Source organism: Daphnia carinata, chromosome 1 (assembly GCF_022539665.2).
Source record: "Daphnia carinata strain CSIRO-1 chromosome 1, CSIRO_AGI_Dcar_HiC_V3, whole genome shotgun sequence".
Classification (NCBI taxonomy): Eukaryota; Metazoa; Arthropoda; class Branchiopoda; order Diplostraca; family Daphniidae; genus Daphnia; species Daphnia carinata.
The window spans coordinates 8,510,668-8,531,642 of NC_081331.1; the positions used below are offsets into that span (position 1 = coordinate 8,510,668).

The window sequence follows — 20,975 nt, forward strand, 5'->3', positions numbered from 1 at the left end:
TTTTTCATACAGCTAACACAGTTTGTTTTAAAAGCTGTCGGATATTTTCCAAATATCCTCCACTTTCCCCAAGGGCTTTTCATCCCCCATCTTCATCTTAACCCCACTAAGCATCCTCGCGTCTACCCCTTCTTTTTCCACCCCAAAACTACGCGACTTTTCCCATCTCTTTTGTTTTTCTAACCCTTCGGGTCCTCATGTGACCACCAAGACAGTCTCACTGTAACTCTCTCTCTTTTAAGTGGTGCATCAGCACAACTCTTTAATGGCGATTTTCCGCCAAAATACACAACGTAGGAAGTGAACACAATACCTCTCATCTAATTCGAAAACTAATTGTCAATCTTTCACCAATCCCATTTTCTCGGGATTGTCGTGAAAGATTCTCGACAAATTTGGTGCCGTAACCAGGATTCGCCAAGTGAACCATGGCGTCTCTTAACGCTCTCGTAAGTAGAAGGGCGGGCAATCGCGGTGCCGTCACGAGACTCATCCCTAAGATTCAAGCGATCATCGACGACCAGACCATGGACAAAGATCAAAAGGTTCATGAACTTGAGAAGAAACTGGTGGACTTACACAACAAAATAAAAATCGCCGAAAACCTCGACAACGAAATTCAAGAAGTCATCGACGAGAACGATCTAGAAGCTGAAATTAATTCATCGAGTACGGCGAATTCTATTATCTTTGATGCCAGAGGTGCAGCGGAATTCGTCCTCATTAAGCTGAAGCAAGAAATTAGCAACGAGCAAGCAGCCATGGCCGCAGCAACAGTCGTGAACCCCGTAGCGCAGACGCCTCCCCTAATAGCGATTAGCGATTCGTCCAATTTGCCGAAGTTTGACTTGCCTTGCTTCGATGGCAACATTCTATTATGGCGCTCGTTTTGGGATGTTTTTGAAGTAGAAGTGGATGCAAAGACCATATATTCTGACGCGACGAAATTTAATTTTCTCAATTCGCGCCTCATGGGCGAAGCTAAGGCTCTGTTAGCGGGTCTCACGCCTACCGATTTCAATTATCCAAAGGCGGTCGATCTTCTTAAACAACGTTATGGTCAACCACACAAGATCATAATGGCGCACATGAGGACTTTGGTGGCTTTATCTAAACCAACTCACGATCGCAATAGCTTACGTGCCGTTGCCGACAATCTGGAGTCCAACATCCGTGGCTTGGAAGCGTTGGGAAAAGGAATCGACACTTGCGGGGATCTGCTCGTATGCATTCTTCTCGACGAACTCTCAGCTGAAGTGCGTCGAAACTTAACTAGACAGCACGATGCCATCGAATGGACATTAGACGATCTGCGTGTAGCATTAAGAAAAGAAATCGAAATTTTGGAAGATAGCACTGAAACGCCGTTCAACAACAAACGCCATCATCAACCAGGTAAACAAGCGGGAGTAATTTTTGCTGGGACTCGTCGATCAACACCAGAATTCAACAAGCGTTCATGTGCGTTTTGCTTTGGAAGCCATTATTCCACTGAATGCACTACTGCTCCGACTGTGGAAGAACGGTTCGCGATTGCTAAAGTAAAGCGGTTATGTTTTAACTGTCTAAGCTCAAATCACTCCTCAAGTGTAGATTGTCCATCAACAAAGCGGTGTCGCATATGCAAGAGAAGCCATCATACCAGTCTCCATTACGCCAGTCGAAACCAACAAGACCCTAACACTCCGGTCCAATTCAAGTCAAAATCAAACAGTGACTCCATTCAGACTGCTGTCACCAATACGTCTGTTTCAAAAGCAGTTTCATTTGAAAGTGCAAATGACAGTGCAACATCAACCTTTGTGTTTTTAGAAACTGCCATAGTTACGGTGCACTCCAAACCCAGACAACACGCCTGGTTTTTTTCTGGGATAAAAACCGTCTTTTTGATAACTTAATAGAGGACCGGAAAAAGACATCTTTAATGTGGCCCAAACCAGAGATAAGGGAGATGGGACACTGAACGGGAAAGCCACCATGACAGATTTCGGGATGCCATCTAACGAACAATTCCCTCCCTATCTCATTAGCAGACGAATTCCCTACAAGCAAGCATTGTTACAGGCGGCTGATTTGAAATGGTCACGGAGAGTTAGACAATACGCCAGTTAATAACACAAAAAAGAAAGTTTCATTACTAAAAGTAAATTGTAACTACTATTGTAACAACTTGTAACTGAGGCTGGGTATTTTGCAGGATAAAATTTGATAATTAGCTAACAAGTTCCCTGGAAACAATTCAATAGAAACTGAAATGGAAAGTATTTGTAAGCCAAAAATTCCAGAAAATCGACCCCTTTTGATTCTTCGAGTTTTCAATGCCCTTCGAGTCACAGAACTTTCGTTGTGTGTTTTTATCTGGCGAAATGTCCGACTTTCCTTTCCCATATTCAAATTAGCCGCCTGTCACATTGGTTCCTTGCAGGGAATTCGTCTGCTAATGATGAAGGGAGGGAATTAGCCGCTAGATGCTGCCCCAAAAAGTGTCATGGCGGCTTTAACACGGTAGTGTCCCATCTCCTTATCTCTGGCCCAAACTGGGTTTTCTTTCCCAAAACGTGCGGTCCGAAACGCAAGAAAAAAAACGGTTTATGTTGGGCCCAAACTAGACATATTTGACGATCTTGCGCGGTTTTAAATGCTGTGAAAAAGACGGCTTTTATTGGGCCGAAACGAGTCTTTTTAACAAAAATTCACATGGTCTGAAACTCGTCTTTAAATGGTTTTCCCTTCCTTTTTTCAAGCTCGAATAACTCGACTCCACTTTATGAAAAAATAGTTTACTAATATACACTGTAATAGTCGAAACCAATAAATGTTACTTTGTTACCAATATTCTGACAGTCATTGCACCGCGGTTGATGGGTTAGTGGTATTTTTTGCGTTAGTGTTAGTGGTATTTTGTTAGCGTTAGTGTAGAAACATTTTGTTTTAGTGCTTTCAAGTGAAGTGAAATGGCGTCTAATAGTGAAAGTGTCATCGGCCCTAGGCAAAAAAGAAGAAGAGTGCAAGGCGCTATTCATAATATAGCGTTAGCTATGTCATCGCATTCTGAAACAAGTGAATTTGCGACATCCGAAAAAGAAATACGTATGAATCGGGACACAAATTTAGCAGTGCATCCGTGTGTTAGTGAAACTCATAATTATTCAGTATCCGAAGACATCGAACCCCAAACAGAAAGTGTACAGGTAATACAAAATGGTTACGAAAGTGAAGCGATGCCGCTTGACAGTTCCTGTGATGAGTACGAAATGTCAAGGGACGATAATTCTACGCGTGACGAACATGAATTGTTTTCTGGGGTAACGTTTGACAGCGAGTGCGCGACCGATGCAGCGACTCTACATAACTTTATGGAAAAGCTCGCATCTTGGGCAGTGAGGTTTCGTGTTAAGCAAAATGCAATTGATAACCTTTTGACGGAAGTGCTACCTGCCATTACTGCGTATGAGGAACTGAAGCTACCAAAAACATGTAGAACTCTTCTTAAAACTAAAAAAAATACGGTTCGCGTTCAAAAATAATGCTGAAAGAGTTCCGCTTTATTGTGAATGTAGACGGGCTTCCGGTGTCCAAGTCTTCCGGCAGCCAAGTTTGGCCCATTCAGTGTAGATTTTTTGATAGTGAAATGAACAACTGGCCTCCTTTCGTACTTGGAGTTTATCATGGTAACAATAAGCCAAAAAACGCAAACGATTACCTTGAAGATTTTGTGAATGAAGTCAATGAACTTCAGCGTACCGGCTTTCTTCATAATGGCGAAATAAAAAAAATTTTGGTTTTTGGATTCTCCTGCGATGTCCCAGCAAATGCCCTCATCAAATGTGTTAAAATTCATACAGCCTATGAAAGTTGCCCAAAATGTGAAGTGTACGGAAAGTGGGCGGGACGCTTCGTACTATTAGAAACATCGGCCCCGCTTCGAACACATGAAAATTTCCTAAAAAAAGACTCAAGATGGACACCATAATGGGACGTCTATCCTAGAAAATTTAGGCATCAACATGATCACCTCGTTCGCCGTTGATTATATGCACTGTGTGTGCCTTGGCGTTGTGCGAAAACTTTTGTGGGTTTGGATTCGTGGGCCTCTTTGTACTAGGATTGGCCGTCAAAACATAGATCGAATATCAGCCCTATTGGTATAGATTGCAAATTTTATTCCTTGTGATTTCGCGAGAAAGCCAAGATCCTTAAACGAATTACCTCGACGGAAAGCAACCGAGCTGCGTCAATTTCTGTTGTACACTGGGCCAGCCGCACTAAAAGACATTTTTAAAGGGAAGCTTCTTAAAGGATTCTATGATAAATTTATGTTACTTCACACTGGGGTAAAAATCCTGTCTTTGCCGCATTTGTGTCAGGACCACCGTTGAACAACTACGCCAAGGAATTGTTAATTGTGTTCGTTAAGCAGTGCAAAATTATTTACGGCGAGTGGTTTCTTTAATACAACGTACATTGCCTCATTCACTTGGCTGATGACGTTCTAAAGTTTGGGCATTTGGACAATTTCAGCTCATTTCCATTCGAAAATAACATGAAAACAATAAAAGGCATGATTCGAAAAAATGAACAAGTTTTATCTCAGATCGTCCGACGCATCTCCGAAGAAGAAGCAAACGTCATTTCTTCCAGTGAAACAAAAAAAGGAAAAACTGTTTTAAAAAACAAACACTCAAATGGACCAGTTTTGAGTGCAGGATCTGGAAGACAATTTAAGGTTATGTATTACAATTCAATGATTTTCAAATGCGATGATGTTGACTGCTATGCTATTCCTGAAGACGAAACGATTATAAAAATTTAGAATATCATTGAATGCAACAATGATATTACAATCATTGGACAAAAATTTGACAATCGAAGAAAAAATGACTTATTTTCGAATCCACTGCAATCTTCAAAGCTTGGAATTTACTCAGTTCCAAATTCAACTTTATCCTGCCAAAATGCCTGGCCTATATCAACAATTAAATGGAAAGCGGTTTGCTTTCCATATTCAACAAAAAAAGAAAAAGCAATATTCCCGCTAATGCGCGCAGAAAACTAATTATTGTAATCTGGCAAGTGTCAAGAAAAATAAGAAGAAAAGTGGTTAAGAAATATTCACAAAATATATCAGAAAAAAATGTAAATAGTTCATGATCTCAAAGTTAACTTTTGTCCTATACTTTTGCATTGTTCCCAGTATCAGTTGATAAAGATTGTTTACCCATCATATTCGTCATCAAATGTGCTAATCATACTGAAGCAATTTTGGTAAAATAACTTAATATCGGGTAATTTTTTCCATTTACATTAATTCCTTTTTATGACAGGCACACTGAGTTTGGGGTAATAATCTTCCTTGTTTAACAAATATTCAAAAGAGACTTAAATTGGTTCAATTACCCGGTTCCATAAACCGTAAAAATCCTTAAACCAGAGTCATAGAAACCTGGTTCCTGCTCGCTGTATGGTAAATGCTATAAGGGTTTGCTGGGACTCGTGGTTGAAATTTCAGCGATTTTGTGGGCGGAGCTGGCAGCGATAAAGAGCCATCTGTTGAGCAGATTTAGAGATATCCCGATAATAATGGCGTGCACCATTTAGAAACATGTGAGAATGGCTGCAACGGGGAATCGTTGTCACGTAAGTGGTTGTCGTGAAATTAATTCAAAAGGAAATACGAAGGAAAATGGAATAACTTTCTTCAAAGTTCCAAAGTCGTCGTCGACCATGTGGCAATGCGTAATGCCAACAAGTCGATTGACAGAAACGTCTCGAGTATGCAGTCGTCATTTTGATGCCAACGACGTAGTAAAAGGAGTCAATATATTAAATGTATTCCATCCCTATGAAAATTGGAGACTTAGAGATGATGCAGTTCCAAAATATTTTTTTATTCAAGGTAAGCTAGCTCTACATTTCATAATGTTAAAAGATTTTCTAACTTATTTTGTTGTATTAGATGTAACGAGTAGACCACCACTACAAAACATCCTGCAAGAAACGTGTAAGAATCTGAGGAAAGGTATGTGTTCTTTTTATGTTGTTATCAAATGTGAAGATTGTGTAATAATATTATGGAAAACCACAATTTTTATTTCCAGTGCTACATTGTGAACCAAATGGGGGTACATTGAAACGCAAAGGTGCACAAGTAGGTGGAACCAACAAGGGGAAAACAAAAACCAGTAAACTACAGGATAACCAGCAAGCAAAAGGTGCCATTAATCCTCAACGTGATAAACTGAGGAAGACAATGAGATATGAACATGCTTTCCTTCTTCAATGCGTCATATTAAAAATGAAGAGCAATAAGGCCTACGTCTACATCAGGGAAAATGGGTTGCTACCGCTTCCCCATCCGTCAACCATTAGACGGTTGTTGAGCTCTTCAGAATGCCAATTTGGGTGGAACTCTCTAGCGTTAGAGTACATCTTCGATACGTTAATAGGCAAAGAGGAGCACGAACGATGGGTCGTTCTTATGTGGGATGAAATTGCCATTACAAAGGACGTTAGATTTGATACTAGGACTCTGAAATGGAAGGGAATTGCTGACTATGCGGGTGAATGCACCATCATGGTTCCAAATGGCATAGCTGATCACGTATTAATTTTTGTTGTTCGACCGCTACTTGGTTCGTGGATTCAGCCATTCGCATGGTTCGGCACTAAGGGCGCTGCTGCAGCAATGGTTCTGATTGAGCTGATAACAAAAGGAATTTCTTGTCTTTATGACCGAGCCGGTGCAATTACCATAGCTACTGTTTGTGACGGTGTATCCACCAACAAATCAGTTATGGCTAATTTTGGTATTTCTGGTGATAAAAACGGTAATAATTCCATAAGTTATCCAATGAATGAGAAAATCTTAATTCACTGGTTAACCGATGTGCCACATCTTCTTAAATGTACACGTAATGATATGGAGAAACATAGAATTGTTCAGGTAATTGAAAATTTCTTTATACCTGTCGAGCATGTATTAACGTTTTATTTGATTGCAGTTTCAAGGATTAGAAGTTAACTATAAATCTTATGAAGATTTGCTCAACGTTCAGAGAGGACAACTTATGGTGTGTTGTCGGCTTACAAATGATATGCTACATCCAAATAATTTTCAAAAAATGAATGTTCGATTGGCAGCGCGATTGTTTTCAAACACCAATGCACTAGGATTTTATTTATATCGCAATCTGACTGCCAAATCACCCAAGGAGGAGAAAATCACGGCACTGTTTGCAGGTATCCGATCCATTCAAGAACCTATAAAAGGATCAATTTCGAACCTATTTTTTCAGATTCAAATACCATCGAAAGGTTAACAAAACTGCTGAATGATACCTTTGATGTCCTGAATGGACGCTTTTGCAAAGAGGGCATTACAATAGCAAATTGGGCTAAGAAGAAAAACATTCTTGACAATATGCTAGCAGTTCTAGACCACACCATAAGGGTTTATTTAAGGGATAAAAGTAAAGAAATGTTTTGTTCCTATACGACACTTCGCGGATGGAGGACTACAATTCAAAGTGTCATTGCCCTCACCGAAAAATTGTTTAACGCTAATTATAGTGTAGTCCTAACTGGTAAACTAAACCAGGATCCTGTGGAGGTAATTACCATAAATCTTAAGTCTTAACTGTCTTATGATGGTAATTTCCTTCATCGCTTTTTAGAGGTTATTTGGAATAGTTCGATCCGTGGACTCCCATCCTACAGTGACTTCGTTTCAACACATAATCCGTTATATATCACTCGAAGCCTGACTATCGTCGGTAGTGAAGAGTGCAAACGTCAACAATTGTGAAGAAATGAACATCTTAGTAAAGATGAGTAAGTGCATTCAAAGGACTGCTAAAGAATGCGACGTGCAAGCCGCTGACCTAAAGGCTGTTTTGGAAGACGAACTGCTAAAGGAACTTACAGTTCGGTACGTTGATAGCGTGAAGGAACCAGTCGGAAAAGACTGCGATAAAGAATCCGTCTTATATTATTTATGTGGCTACCTCATCCATGCACGTCCAGCCGTCACCAATTGCATGGACTGTAAAAAAACAGTTCAATGCGATCAACTAGATTTACCTGCCGATTTCTCAGCAGACCATTATATGGCCATTCGTAATCGCGGAAGTTTGGTTTTTGTAACTGTGCGTTTTTTCCAAACCTTTCGAGTTATCTAAAACATTATAGAACAGCATTTTCAACCACTTGGGCAACTATATGTGGAAGATTCCTTTCAAATATGTATTTCCAAAATTGCCAAAGCGAACCTCCTCCAATTTTTTTCTGCGATGTTCATCGTGATTTACGTCTCCCTTATCTAATAAGAGAGTTTGTTTGTCTACGATACCATTTGGAGTCTAAACGCTTAAAAAATGTTATGCTACAAGTTGCTTCTGCGAAAGTTAAAAGTCATGGAAAACTCTCGAAACATGTATAATATTGTTATATTTGGTTGGTTTAAAAGTTGTTTGAAATGTACTTGCCGTAAAACCCTGTTTAATTAAATAAATAAAGAATAGGTACGTGACGAACAGCTTGTGCGATTAAAATTTCCCTCATTTTGCGGGTCTCCAATGATTGGCTGTCGAAATTTTGACAGAAATTATCTCATTGGTTGTTTTCATGTAGTACTCCACAACAGCCGCTAGGAGCGCTTTTTACCTGCCAGAATTTCAACCACGAGTCCAAGCAAACCCGTACAGCATTTACCATACAGCGAGCAGGAACCAGGTTTCTATGACTCTGCTTAAACCAACGTTGCCCGCGAGAAAGGAGTATATTTTTACAATTCTGGCAACAGGCGAAAATTATATTTAAAAAACAGACGAATAGGAAGAAATACCACGCCGTAGTGTTGTGAGTCTTTTTCAAAATTGTTTTCCATTGTGGCAATTTAATGTGGTTTTATATGCAGGTGTTTGTGTTTCATAGTGAAGCTTTTCACCCTCATTTGCGTTGCATATCACGAAACATTAGTATACACTGCGACGATATGACTGGGAGAAAACGAGGCATACCAAATCACCCTGCACAGCATGTAAGTAGCTTTTTGTCTGTCTTTTTTCCATTTCATGCGTAGTTCTTAAGCTATTTCTTTATTACTTTTCAGTCATTTGCCATTGTCAAATTTCATTTACCTGGCAATGCGCATCAATATGATATTGCCCCTATTGACTGGATAAGAAAGTCAGGTAATAGGAGTACGTGTTATTGGCCTGGTGACGAAGAAGCCCGAAATGGAAAACAGTTGATAAATCTAATCACCAAGAATGCCGATAAAGAGGTGATGGTTGATAAAGAGACATGGTTGGTCTTCACCATTAGCATCATTGCCAAATTTGGTGATACTTCACAGCTCTTATATGTTAAACGTAATGTGACTTATACTGCTATGTTTTGATTTCACAGACACATACAAAGGGGCACAGGATAAACTTAAAAACGTACTTGCTGGTGAGATAGTTGTCAGCACCGACTTAGAGAAAAGAGGAAAGGGTGGCAGAAGCGAAGCCAAAAAACGCAAAGCGGCTGCTGCAACATCCAGCTGCATTTCTGTTGGTGCTACTGCATCATCGAGTCCTGTTCCCGGTCCTTCCACCGGTGCTCTTGTTTCTGTGACCGATGATGGTACTGCTACTACTGTTTCTGCATTTACCAGTGAACGCATTTTACCGCGGTCTCGTCGCAAAAGAAGCTGTGAATGACGACTGGCTCAATGGCGCATCGTCTGTTGTCAGTTTTACGGGGCTCCCAGAATTACTTACGTCTGAAGACGATCACGGTGGAACCAAAGAAAATGAGAATTCTGCGGACGCTCTTCCAAGTATTCCGCTACCTCCTGCATTTCCCCCTCTTCGGAGGGCCATTCCTCATCACTTACCGTACGCAAGAAAATCTGCACCACCAGGTAATAATTTAATACATTGCCTTTAGATGGTTTATCTAGTAATTTCATTTCAATTTCAGTTGTGCCTGCCAACCCGATGGAACTATCTCAGACGGTTCCTTATGATTAAAAAAAAATCGACGAGTTACTGCAAACCAATTTCCGAATTCTTCGCAGACAGGAGCAAATTAAGGCTGCGCAAGCGGACATGCAAAACACGCTTTCCGTTATTATGAATAATATCATTCCCCCTGGTTCTGAACAACTGGGAATCAAAAATGACCTTAATTTGACAGTGAAATCCTTGGCGGCCTTCGATCGTCTGAATCTCACTATGCGAGAGAATAAAACTAAAAGATTGAAATTGGTAAGTAGTAAATAATTTATATTGATTTATTTAAATGTGTAGCATTGTAGCATTCAGCGATTCATTGGATTTCATTTGTAGAAGTCGTACTTGACTGGTATGGGAGGCACGGAGCACCGCATTGTTGGAAAAGTGCTCCACAAGCTTATGAATTATAGCGTGGCATCGCAGTTTTGTTTTAAAGGACAAAATGGAGAGAAAAGGGGTTTTTGCGCCACAGCCGTTGCAGCATTAGTTATTGGTATCAGCTCTAATATATATATGTTTTCGTTTGGTTTACATAATAAATGTGTATTATTTTGTCATTTTTAGAAAGTATACGCGCCTCTGGTCATATAAGACTTACTGAACAACAAATTGGAGTCAAAATTGGGAGATGGCTCAAGACAGCTCCTCAAAAAATCGGCATCGACGACGACACTGATGGCGAAGACGACAATTCGTCTGTGGAAAACAAGATCCTTCCCATATGTGACCATACATATTGTTACATCGCGTTTATAGTTATTTATCGTGAATTTCATTGTCGCTTCCTCTATGCATGTGCTGTTATTCCCGTATTGTTGTGTTGGTCAAGTAAGCAATAATCCAGTAATTGTATCCAATTAAACAAGAATTTCGTTTTGTATTTCGATTTCTCATCTATTTTTTTATTGCGAAATCCGTCAAAAAATTAATTAAATAAGAAAAGGTCTTTTTTGTTCCATGATAAACCCTGTTTGGGACCACAACTACCGAAAAAAGACGTATATTGGCCCAACCAAAAGACGTCTTTAGGACCACGGCACTGTACAAGAACCCTAAAAAGCCCGTTTTTATCCCTGCGTTGGCGGTCATAAATACCAGAATTGGTCGCCTTTCCTACCATTTTGGGACGTTTTTAATACGGTAGGCACACTACCGTTCACTAAGACAAAGAACGTCTTAAAGACGGAAGTGTGCTGTCTGGGAAGGAATTAAACGTCAAGCCAATGTACTGATAGATAAAGGTGCACAGAGATCCTTTATCACAACAAAACTCGCGAGAAATTTACATCTTCAACCACTTTATCGAGAAAGTTTAATTATAGTGGGTTTCGCTGCGCCATCTCAAAGTGCTCAACTATATGACGTGAGTCACCTCTCATTCATTGACCGAAGAGGATCCATAATGAACATTCAAGTCGTGTTGGTAGACCACATTGTGAATCCACTTGAAGATTCTTATCGCAGTGTAGTATGCAAACTTCCTCATCTCAAAAACTTGCCACTGGCACACCCTAATATTGGCAGCTCGTCATTTGACATTGACATTTTGTTGGGAGCCAATTACTATTGGGATATAGTAGGTGACCATGTCGTTCGTGGCCCAGGACCAACGGCTATAAGCTCAAGATTCGGATACATAATCTCAGGATGCATGCAACAAACATCAGAATGCAGTCAATATGACACCGCGGCATTTCATGTATCCGTGGAGGAGCAATTCGAAATGGAAAGATTTTGGGACCTGGAATCGCTGGGTATTTCTCCCGATTCAGAGATGGAAGACGCAACGATGGCTTACCAAACCAATTGCATTGAACTTCGAAATGGCAGATACATCGCCAGACTTCCATGAAAACATCAGCATCCGCCATTAGGGTCTAACTGGTATATGTGCCATCAGCAAACGCGCCATATGGTCCGACGCTTAGCTAAGCATGCATCTCGTTTTCAAAAGTACAATCGCATCATCCAAGAACAACTGAACAGTGGGTTCATTGAAAAAATACCGATCGGAGAGCAAAATCAACGAAAAGGTCATTATGTGCCGCATCATGGAGTCTTCAAGAAATCAAGTACAACTCCATTACGCATCGTGTATAATTGCTCACGCAAAAGTAAAGGAGGTGTGAGTCTCAACGATTGTTTGGAAACGGGCCCATCATTGCAAAATAACATAGTGGAGATTCTACTTCGATTTCGAGCTCACGAAATCGCCATGACAGCGGACATCGAAAAAGCTTATCGCCAAATCCAACTTCATGAAGACGACCGCGATTTCGTGCGATTTTTATGGATTAAGGATGACAAGGATCCGGAGTCGGATATGGAAGTGTACCGTTTTAAAGTCATTCCCTTTGGCGCGAACAGTTCACCTTTCATCCTCTTATCAGTCATCAAAAATCATCTATCATGCGAAACAAGCGAAGTAGCAAAAGATATGGACTTCAATATAAACGTGGACAATCTCTTGACTGGATGTGACACCACCGAAGAATCACTAAGTTACTATAAAGAAGCGAACTCTATATTCCAAAAGGCTGGTCTGACGCTAAAATCGTCGTGCTCCAATGATCAACGTCTCAATACCTGTAGTGCATCAGATGGGGTGAATGATGAATCACCACAGAACAAAATTCTTGGACTACAGTGGTCTCGTGCAAGAGTTGTCATCGCACTACCTGGATTGAAAATTTCGTCGTTCTCTCTGACAGGGATAAAAAAAAGAAATGTACTCAGAGGAATTTCAACTGTATATAATCCTTTAGGATTCATCTCGCTTCTCACCATTCCGGCGAAAATTTTAATCCAAGAGGTCTGGAAACTAAAACTGCAATGGGACGATCCACTGCCCATCGATCTACAAGACCGCTGGATCGGCATTGTTCAAGGGATTGAAAAATCAAAAATCGAACTTTCAAGGCAGTACTTAGAGTCAAAACTCGAATGCGAAATGCTGCATGTATTCGTAGATGCAAGCCAGTATGCTTATGGAGCAGTAGCTTATCTAGCAAATGATAGCACGGGAACGTTCGTCCTGTCAAAATCACGAGTAGCCCCTCTTCGAGGTGATAACAAGATGCTCACACTGCCTCAACTAGAATTAATGGCAGCTATCATTGGTATTCGAATAGCCAAGACCATTCTACAATCCTTTGCGCCATTACGCTACCGACCAAAATGCATCATGTGGTCGGATAGTCAAATAGTTCTCTATTGGTTGGCTCAAACAAAAACCAATAAGTCTCAATTCGTCGTCAACCGTGTGAAAACGGTCTGTGACTTTAATAAGGAGCATGAAGGCAGCTGGCGGTATTGCCCGACGCATCAGAATCCGGCGGATCTTCTCACTCGAGGAATAACCTTTCAACAATTCTCATCGAGCTCTTGGTTTAGTGGACCGCCGTGGCTTGCCGACAGCAAAAGTTGGCCAGAGTGGAACCTCACACAAGCATCGACTTCCCTAATTCATCTGGCTAGTGTACATCAAAACCATCCGCCAAGAATATCTCATCACGAAAAGGTGGAGACATTTCATCAGTGTTCGATGTAGCTCGATATAAGTAGTCGTCTTTGATAAGAGTGACAGCCATCGTGCGACGATTTGTGGAAAACATAAAAAAGAAGGATAAATGTAAGAAAAGTTGGCGAATATCACGTCGCAGAATTACGCGAAGCGGAGATGTTATGGATTAAGTCTGCTCAAATTCAGCATTTTGATGACGAAACTTGAATATCTAAAAAAATCCGAGGGCAGGCGTCCAGCATTGGTCTCCCAGCTTGACTTATTCATCGGAAAGGACGGACTCATCCATTGCAATGGACGGCTAGCGAACGCGTCCATCAGTGCCACAGCTAAACATCCAGTGTTACTACCCACAAAATCGAACGTGACCAAGTTAATAGTGCTAGCAGTTCATAAAAGAGTTATGCACAGTGGCGTGAAACACACAGTGTCAGCTGTAAGGCAAAGATTTTGGATTCCCAGAATCAGGCAAGTAATCAAAGACATCTTACACGATTGCCGGAGAAATAGGACCTGGAGAAATAAGACCTCAAAATAGGACCTGTAGAAATAGGACCCGGAGAATTAGGACCCAATCTTCTAACATATTTTGAAGGGTCCTATTTCTCCATCATAAGGGTCCTATTTCTCCATCATAAGGGTCCTATTTCTCCTTAGAATTGGTCCTATTTCTCCTTAGGAAATAGCCCTAATTCCCGCTGTTGTAAAGTCAGAACCGGACGGGATATGTAGTTTTCCGCACTCTAAGCCACGTTATCAATTGCTCGTGTAATCAGTCCATCATAACTTTTTTGTTTGAATTCATATTTATTATTTTTTTGCACGATTACACGCATTATCTATTGCTTTACACAGCTCATGTATAAAAGTTATATTTATTTTTACACAGTGTTTGATTTTTTGCCCTTGACCTTTCGTTAGTGGCGTTTCCAGTCCTAGTATCGCCCTCCCCCCTGGCTGATATCCTTATTCCATGCGAATTCCCGGAGACGAGGGGCATACCTTCCCCTAAGTACTCCTTAATACACTGATAAATAAGAAAAAAACTATATATATATATAATTTAAGACAAGCAAATTTTTTAATAAAAAAAATATTTGCCGCAAAACCATAAATAGAGACCTACGTGGCAAGAACGAAAATAATGAGTTCCGCTCGGATCATGGAAGGCATGCCAGTGTATTGTTATACAAAACTATCATGGCGCGGCCTGTAAATAATGGAACACGAGGCAGCTCATCCATGTCAATATCGGCAATTCATACGATAAGTTTGTTTTTTTCGCTAGTTTATTCAGTTTATGCTTTCCCTTCATTTTTCGTTTTCTTAATGTTGATTTATCCCTTTTCTGTTGTTCCTTTCTCTTTTCTTGTTCTTCGATGCGTTCAACCAACTTCTTTTTCGTTTGTGATGTTGATTTTATTCTCTTTCCTAATTGGTTTATGAAGCTCGCAATCAATTCCACATTTTTTTTTTAACCTATTGCGCTTAGTATTCTTTTATCTGTTGTAATACAGAAAAGTAAAATTAGTTGAAGGTCTATTTTTTTTTGTCGAAATCAAAGTTTACCTTGGCATCTGTTATTTTTCCTTTGTTTGTTTAGTTTCTTCTTCTCCAACTTATCTAACTTCCGTTTAAGTTGAGTTTTCATTTTATCAGAGTCCTGCTTTTCCCCTGAAATTGGATGACATATGCTGGCTTGCCTTCCTTAAACAAAAAGATTATAGCACATACATACCCTACTAGCCTTTGTCCGTCCCAGGGACATCCCATCTACGTCCTGGCTGGCCGATCGGGACGTCCCATTCTGACGGCAGATGTACACCAGGAAGTCCTAATGTCCGGTTTTAGGGACGTCCACTGGAGGACGTCCTACGGACGTAATTAATTGGAAGTCCTGGTAACGTCCTTATTTGGGAGTACTACGGACGTCCTTAGTTGGACGTCTGCAGGATGGCAAATCCGTACGTTCAGTGAACGTACGTATTGGAACATCCGCGGAATGTCCGGATCGCGGCAGCCAAAGGACGCAAGAAAATTTGTTTAAATTAAAATAAAACCATAAATTTTTGGTAATTGATTTACATATAATTTATTTTTACAAAATACAAATAATTAAACAAGAAATTCAAAAAAAACTTTTTCGATTTGACTTCGGTAGCAACAGACGAACTAAATCCAGGTAAGCATATTATTTACATTTGTTGTACCGATCAAAAAGCTCTTCAACTTCCGCCAAACAGCGACGATCTTCTTCCTCATTTTCACGCACAAATTCTTCCAACGGATACTAAAATTACAAAAAATATGAGATCAGGTAATAGTTTGAGCCTAATTGAAATTTTAAAACTAACCTTGTGGCGAGGGAAGGTTCCAATTGGCCAGTCCTTTGTAGGAATGTCCAGTTTATGGACTGGCTTGGTATGAGTCGTGATTAACGTACCGAACGTGTTTCTAAATACCTTTGAAAGACATAAGAGTCAGGTCAGAAACACCAGGCAATTGGTTCATTACGCAACTCGTTTTCTCCTCTGGGGTATATGGCTTATCTCCCCTCTGTTTCCGGCGATACCAAACGAAAATTACCTTGTACGCATTTTCGTTTGAGCACGATGCACACGCCATCGTCGTTACCTTTAAATATATTTTTTATTATTTGCAATAGGTCGGAACAATTAAGGAGCTACAACTTACCTCTGTATGGCCTTTGGGAGCAATACGTAACAGAGAATTCTGGACTCGCTGAGGATAATTTTCACCAGGAAATACACCGAGGGCAGGTCGGTTTATGAATCTTTGAGAAATATAAATTAAAATTTTGATGTTGCCCAGACAGGTAAATAATCAATTCAATTACGTTCTGATGTTTTCTTTATCTTGACATCTAATAATTCAGGGTGGTTGTAACCCAATGGAACTGAAGAGGTTTGAGTGTAAACATCAAGCAGAATATTGCCATCGACATCGTATAAATAGTTTCGTATGCTCTTTGAATAATCGGCGAACAACTGCACTGCGTCCGAGATCTGCAAAGATAAATTTGGTAGTTTAAAGTCTTACGACGTTAACACAAAGTATGGCAAATAGTATAAAGAAAAATGGCAACTGACTTGAATTTTTTTCACTTTCTTTACACACTGCTATGCGGCCGTTGCTTAGGCTGCTGTTGTTGCTGATGGAGAAAGTCGAATAACTCTGTTGTTTTACTTTGCGGGCCTTTCAACTGCTTCCAAAACTAAGAAAGAAAAAAAAACTCAGGTTTGATGAATGAAAATTACGAACAAGAAAAACGAACAATAACATCTAATATAGCATGCAACAAGAATGAACAACATGGAACGAATCCGGGTTTTTACCATCTTTATTCCTGCTGGATGTTAGGGTTTGCCACCTAAGACGATAATAAATTAAGGTAGTTAATAGTTGAAAATGCGTCTAACTGAAATGTTAATTAAACAATGGCTCTCAGATACTATCTAGTAGGAAGATTATAAAAGTTTTTCAACATTCCAAAAAGTTATAATTATCGAGTACTTTAAATTTTAGATAAATACGAAAGAAATTCACCTGTGGCAATAAGGCACTTGTCGTAGGTGATGGTAAGGCCGTCATCTAACTCAGCTTTGCGACCAGCAATGTCCAGTTTAACTACATGATGTCCTCGCACAACTGAAACACCACCATTTTCTTTGGCAACTAATTCCACTGGACTGCAGTAGAATTCATCCTGATCGAAGAACAAACTGGATCCAAAAATAGGTCACATTCATTAAAATAACGCAAAACAAAATTATAACTTTAGACAATCACCTTCACTTTTTTCCGTTCCACTGCTTAAACTTCAGTTTGTATGACACTTCGGGATCGTCACTGAACCACAATTCTTACGCGATAGTGGTTGCCTCATGTAAGGCAAGTGGTTTTCTTCACCAATGACTAAAACCTAGAACAAATGATTCAATTAAAAATGGCGAGGTATTTTATGGCATGCTTATAAAAGTCCGATTCGATGAGTTGTAGCCTTGAACGTGAACGGAAGAACGAAAAGCCTTTAAACCATAAAAATAAAATTAATTTTGATTCAATTACACATATTTTACCATTCATAGCTGGGTGTGTAGTTGGTTTTCTCCTCAACAACAGAATTGGTTGTCTTGCTTATGTAAATTGAAATCCGTTAAAGCTCAGTACTTGCATCTTGAGATTAATGTCTTGACGTAACTAACAGCTGTAATGCTGTTATTTCATCTGAACGATAAGAAAAATGATTACATAAATTTCACGAACAAAAAATCTGTGAACATCTAGATTACCAGAAGGATGATAGTTATAAGGCAGCTAACAAGTTGGTTCCCAAATGGTTCATGGTAAATCATGCTCTAGTTTCATGATTCTCCTTGATAGTAACCACCTAAGAAACATTTCGGATTAGTAATCTGTGTCAAATTTCCAACTGCAATTAATAAAATTATGTCTATACTTTAAATACCTTTCCTTCCAAGTAAATTTTTTTCTTCTGTGGTGCTAATGCCAACATGAATTTGAAATGTACCAAAACTGCCAAACCTAGGAAATAAAAAATTTTTAATTTTACTGAAACTAGCCACTTACCTGTCAAACAAACACCGCTTACAACAAGCAACTTTTTTTTTTTTTTTTTTGTGTGTAGGTGCTTTCTGCAGGCTGAACCGGCGTTGCCGGGTCTCGCAGAAAATCTGGGCTAATGCCCAATATCACCACCAGGGTCTGCTCCTAGTTGTGGGTCTGAGTAGCGTCGTTTTGTCCAAACTGTTGCATTTTGAGCTGAGTGTTTACGTGGTGAGGTACAGCTTAGATTTCAAGAGGAATGAGACAAGGATGTCTCGGATTTGGAGTTGTGTAGATTGTTCTAGTGTCGAGTTGTGTCCTAGCAGCGTGTTTACTTCCCAGGTAAGTTTATTTAATATGAAGTATTGTTTTATGGGTTCGTATAGAGTTGAGTAGTGCTCGCAGGCAGTGAGTACGTGGGTTGAGTTTTCAGGTTCGGAGCATCCATGACGACAGAGTGGCTGGACGTCTATATCCAACTTGCACATGAAAGCGTTAAGTCTGTTGTGGCCTGATCTGAGCCTATGGAGTGAGGTGCTGATGGATCTGTTTGGGTGGTGGTGCCATTCGAGGATGCCCAAGTGGTTTCTGGAGCTCAAGCAGGTTTTCCCAGATGTTTTTAGTTTGTTGAGTACTTCAGTGGACATTTTCCTTTTATACTTTCCTATTATTTCAGGTGCAGTGAGCGGGTTTTGAATCCTGCATGTAATTGGAATACTCTGTTGATTGTTGGCCAACTTGTCAGCCAGCTCGTTACCAAGGATGCCAATGTGGCTTGGGATCCATGTGAGGTGAGTACGAGTGCCTGAATTTTTTAGATTTTGAATAACATTCCATATCTCTATTGTAACTGGGTTTTGATTTTGGGTTAGTCTGGGTGTTGCGTTGATTGTCAGTAAGGCCTGCTGGGAGTCTGTGAATATGTGTAACTCAGGGGGTCCTGGCTCTATATGGTAGATGGTTTCCAGGGCTTTTAGGATCCCATATAGTTCGGCCGTTTGGATGTTGGACCCTGGGGTTAGGTGCCAGGCACCTTTGAGTCCAGTGTCGGGGAATATGTAGGCGCACGAAGAGGAGGTTGAGGTAACGGATCCGTCTGTGAATCCGACGAGGGAGGTTTGGGATATGTTCCTTAAAACGTTGTTTATTGTCGCTCGGGCTTTAGATTCGTTGGAGGTAGCTTCTGGTTTTGTCATCGAGAAGTAGGATGTGATGTGGGGCTTGGTGGTCCAGGGCCGGGGGGGGGGGGGGGTTCCTTTGAGTTATGTATCCGAGGCGGTCTGAAAATAGATTGTGGTCAAGCGAAGTCACTGAGCATTGTACAGATGTTGGGGGTGCTTCTGAGAGGCCATGTTGAAGGGTTGTTAAAGTGTTGCTGGGCTGGCTGATAGGACGAGTTGTTGGGTTGTTTGCTCAGTTTAATTGAATAGCGGGCCATGAGCCATTTGTATCTTCTTTTGACTGGTTCGAGTCCAAGTTCCGTGTAAAGAATATCCACTGGAGTGGATTTGAAGGATCCAAGAATCAATCGAAGAATTCCTCGGCAGACAATATCAATTTTGGCTAGGTTGGTGAGGCTGGAGCCTCCGTAGGCTATGATACCGTAGTCTATTTTGCTGCGGACGAGTGACTTGAATAGGGTCGCCAGTGTTAGGGTACGTGGACCGAATGTTTGTTTGGTGAGCATGGAAAAGAGGCTTCTTTTCTTTAGACAGCTGTTGACGACAGAGTCGACCTGCGCGGACCACGTTAGTTTCCGATCAAATGTAACACCGAGGAATTTAGCCTCTTTGGTTGGTGTGATGCGATGACCGTGAATGAAGAGTAGTGGGTTCTGGGGTGTCTTGCGAGAGCGGGAGAGAGTTAGTAAGGCTGATTTATTTGCTTGAAATTCGAGGCCCCATTTGAGTCCCCATCTGAAGAGCTTATCGAGGTATGGTTTCAACATCAGTTCAGCGTCGATAGCGTTTTTGGTTTGGGCGACCACTGCGACATCGTCTGCGTATTGTAGGGTAGTTGCACCTTGTGGGGGGTGGGGGAGGTCGCTCATTACTACGTTGAACAAAAGTGGACTTAGTACTGCTCCTTGTGGAACTCCTCAGTCGATGGATCTTGTGTCGGAGACGAAGTTTCCAATTTTGACACAGACCGTTCTGCCGGTAAGGAAAGACTGGATCCATTTAAGGGTTTGTCCCTTTATGCCCAAGTTTGCCAGTTTGTAAAGAATACTGGAGTGTTGAGCGCGGTCAAAAGCCTTTGAGATATCTAAAAAAACGGCGTGTGTGGCAAGGCTTTTGCTAAATCCAATTTTTGCAAAATTCTCTAGGGCTACTATGTGGTCCGCGGTGCTCCTGCCGGGGCGGAAGCCAGCTTGGGTGGGTTGTAGTAGATGGTACGACTCGAGGTGCCAGCTTAGTCTGTTTTTAATTACGCGCTCCATGATTTTTCCCAAGCAGGAGGTTAGGGAGATGGGGCGATAAGACATCGGGTTATCTGGGGGTTCGTTAGGTTTTAGGATGGGTATTATGACTGCTTGCTTCCAGTCCTGCGGTGTTTCTCCGTGAGCAAGAAGGATGTTGAAGAGATGTCTCAAGTGTTCACGGTTGTCCTTATTGAGGTTTGCTAGCATCCTGTTGTGCGTGAGGTCAAGTCCGGTGGCGTTGCTATTTAGTCCTTTGAGTGCCTCATCTATTTCTTCTGGTGTTATGGTCGTGTTGATGGGTGAGGAGTTATTTGATGATATTGCTTTTTTAATTGTTTTTTCTAGGTCGGCATTGGTAGCGTTGCAGGGGTCTGGGTTATCGAAGAATGCGTTGAGGAGGGCTGCCGCCTTTTCTTTTGGCTCAGATATATGTACCCCTGTG

General features: G+C 40.8%; 1 protein-coding gene and 2 long non-coding RNA genes across 3 annotated transcripts; 1 reads left to right on the plus strand and 2 right to left on the minus strand.

Annotated features, from left to right (window-relative positions):
• Positions 1–8,992: 8,992 nt before the first annotated feature.
• On the plus strand, positions 8,993–10,016 carry LOC132088347 (uncharacterized). Its single transcript, XM_059497071.1, has 5 exons — positions 8,993–9,037; positions 9,110–9,341; positions 9,409–9,627; positions 9,692–9,907; positions 9,967–10,016. The coding sequence occupies exons 1-5, from the start codon at positions 8,993–8,995 to the stop codon at positions 10,014–10,016; spliced, it is 762 nt and encodes a 253-aa protein (XP_059353054.1).
• A 6,660-nt stretch (positions 10,017–16,676) lies between these two features.
• On the minus strand, positions 16,677–17,423 carry LOC132088329 (uncharacterized). The gene is made up of 4 exons (XR_009421818.1): positions 17,335–17,423; positions 17,092–17,267; positions 16,881–16,915; positions 16,677–16,759 (listed from the first exon to the last, which is right to left on the minus strand). It is a non-coding gene; the product is annotated as an uncharacterized LOC132088329 (long non-coding RNA).
• A 216-nt stretch (positions 17,424–17,639) lies between these two features.
• Positions 17,640–18,129, minus strand: LOC132088383 (uncharacterized). Its single transcript, XR_009421919.1, has 3 exons — positions 18,014–18,129; positions 17,838–17,935; positions 17,640–17,772 (listed from the first exon to the last, which is right to left on the minus strand). It is a non-coding gene; the product is annotated as an uncharacterized LOC132088383 (long non-coding RNA).
• Between the last annotated feature and the right edge of the window lie 2,846 nt (positions 18,130–20,975).

Excerpts from the sequence above, each read along its gene's own strand:
- LOC132088347 (XM_059497071.1), top strand. The coding sequence starts at position 8,993 with ATGACTGGGAGAAAACGAGGCATACCAAATCACCCTGCACAGCAT. Across the intron at positions 9,342-9,408 it reads TAGCATCATTGCCAAATTTG|ACACATACAAAGGGGCACAG; the intron begins GTGATACTTCAC and ends TTGATTTCACAG. Across the intron at positions 9,908-9,966 it reads AAGAAAATCTGCACCACCAG|TTGTGCCTGCCAACCCGATG; the intron begins GTAATAATTTAA and ends TTTCAATTTCAG.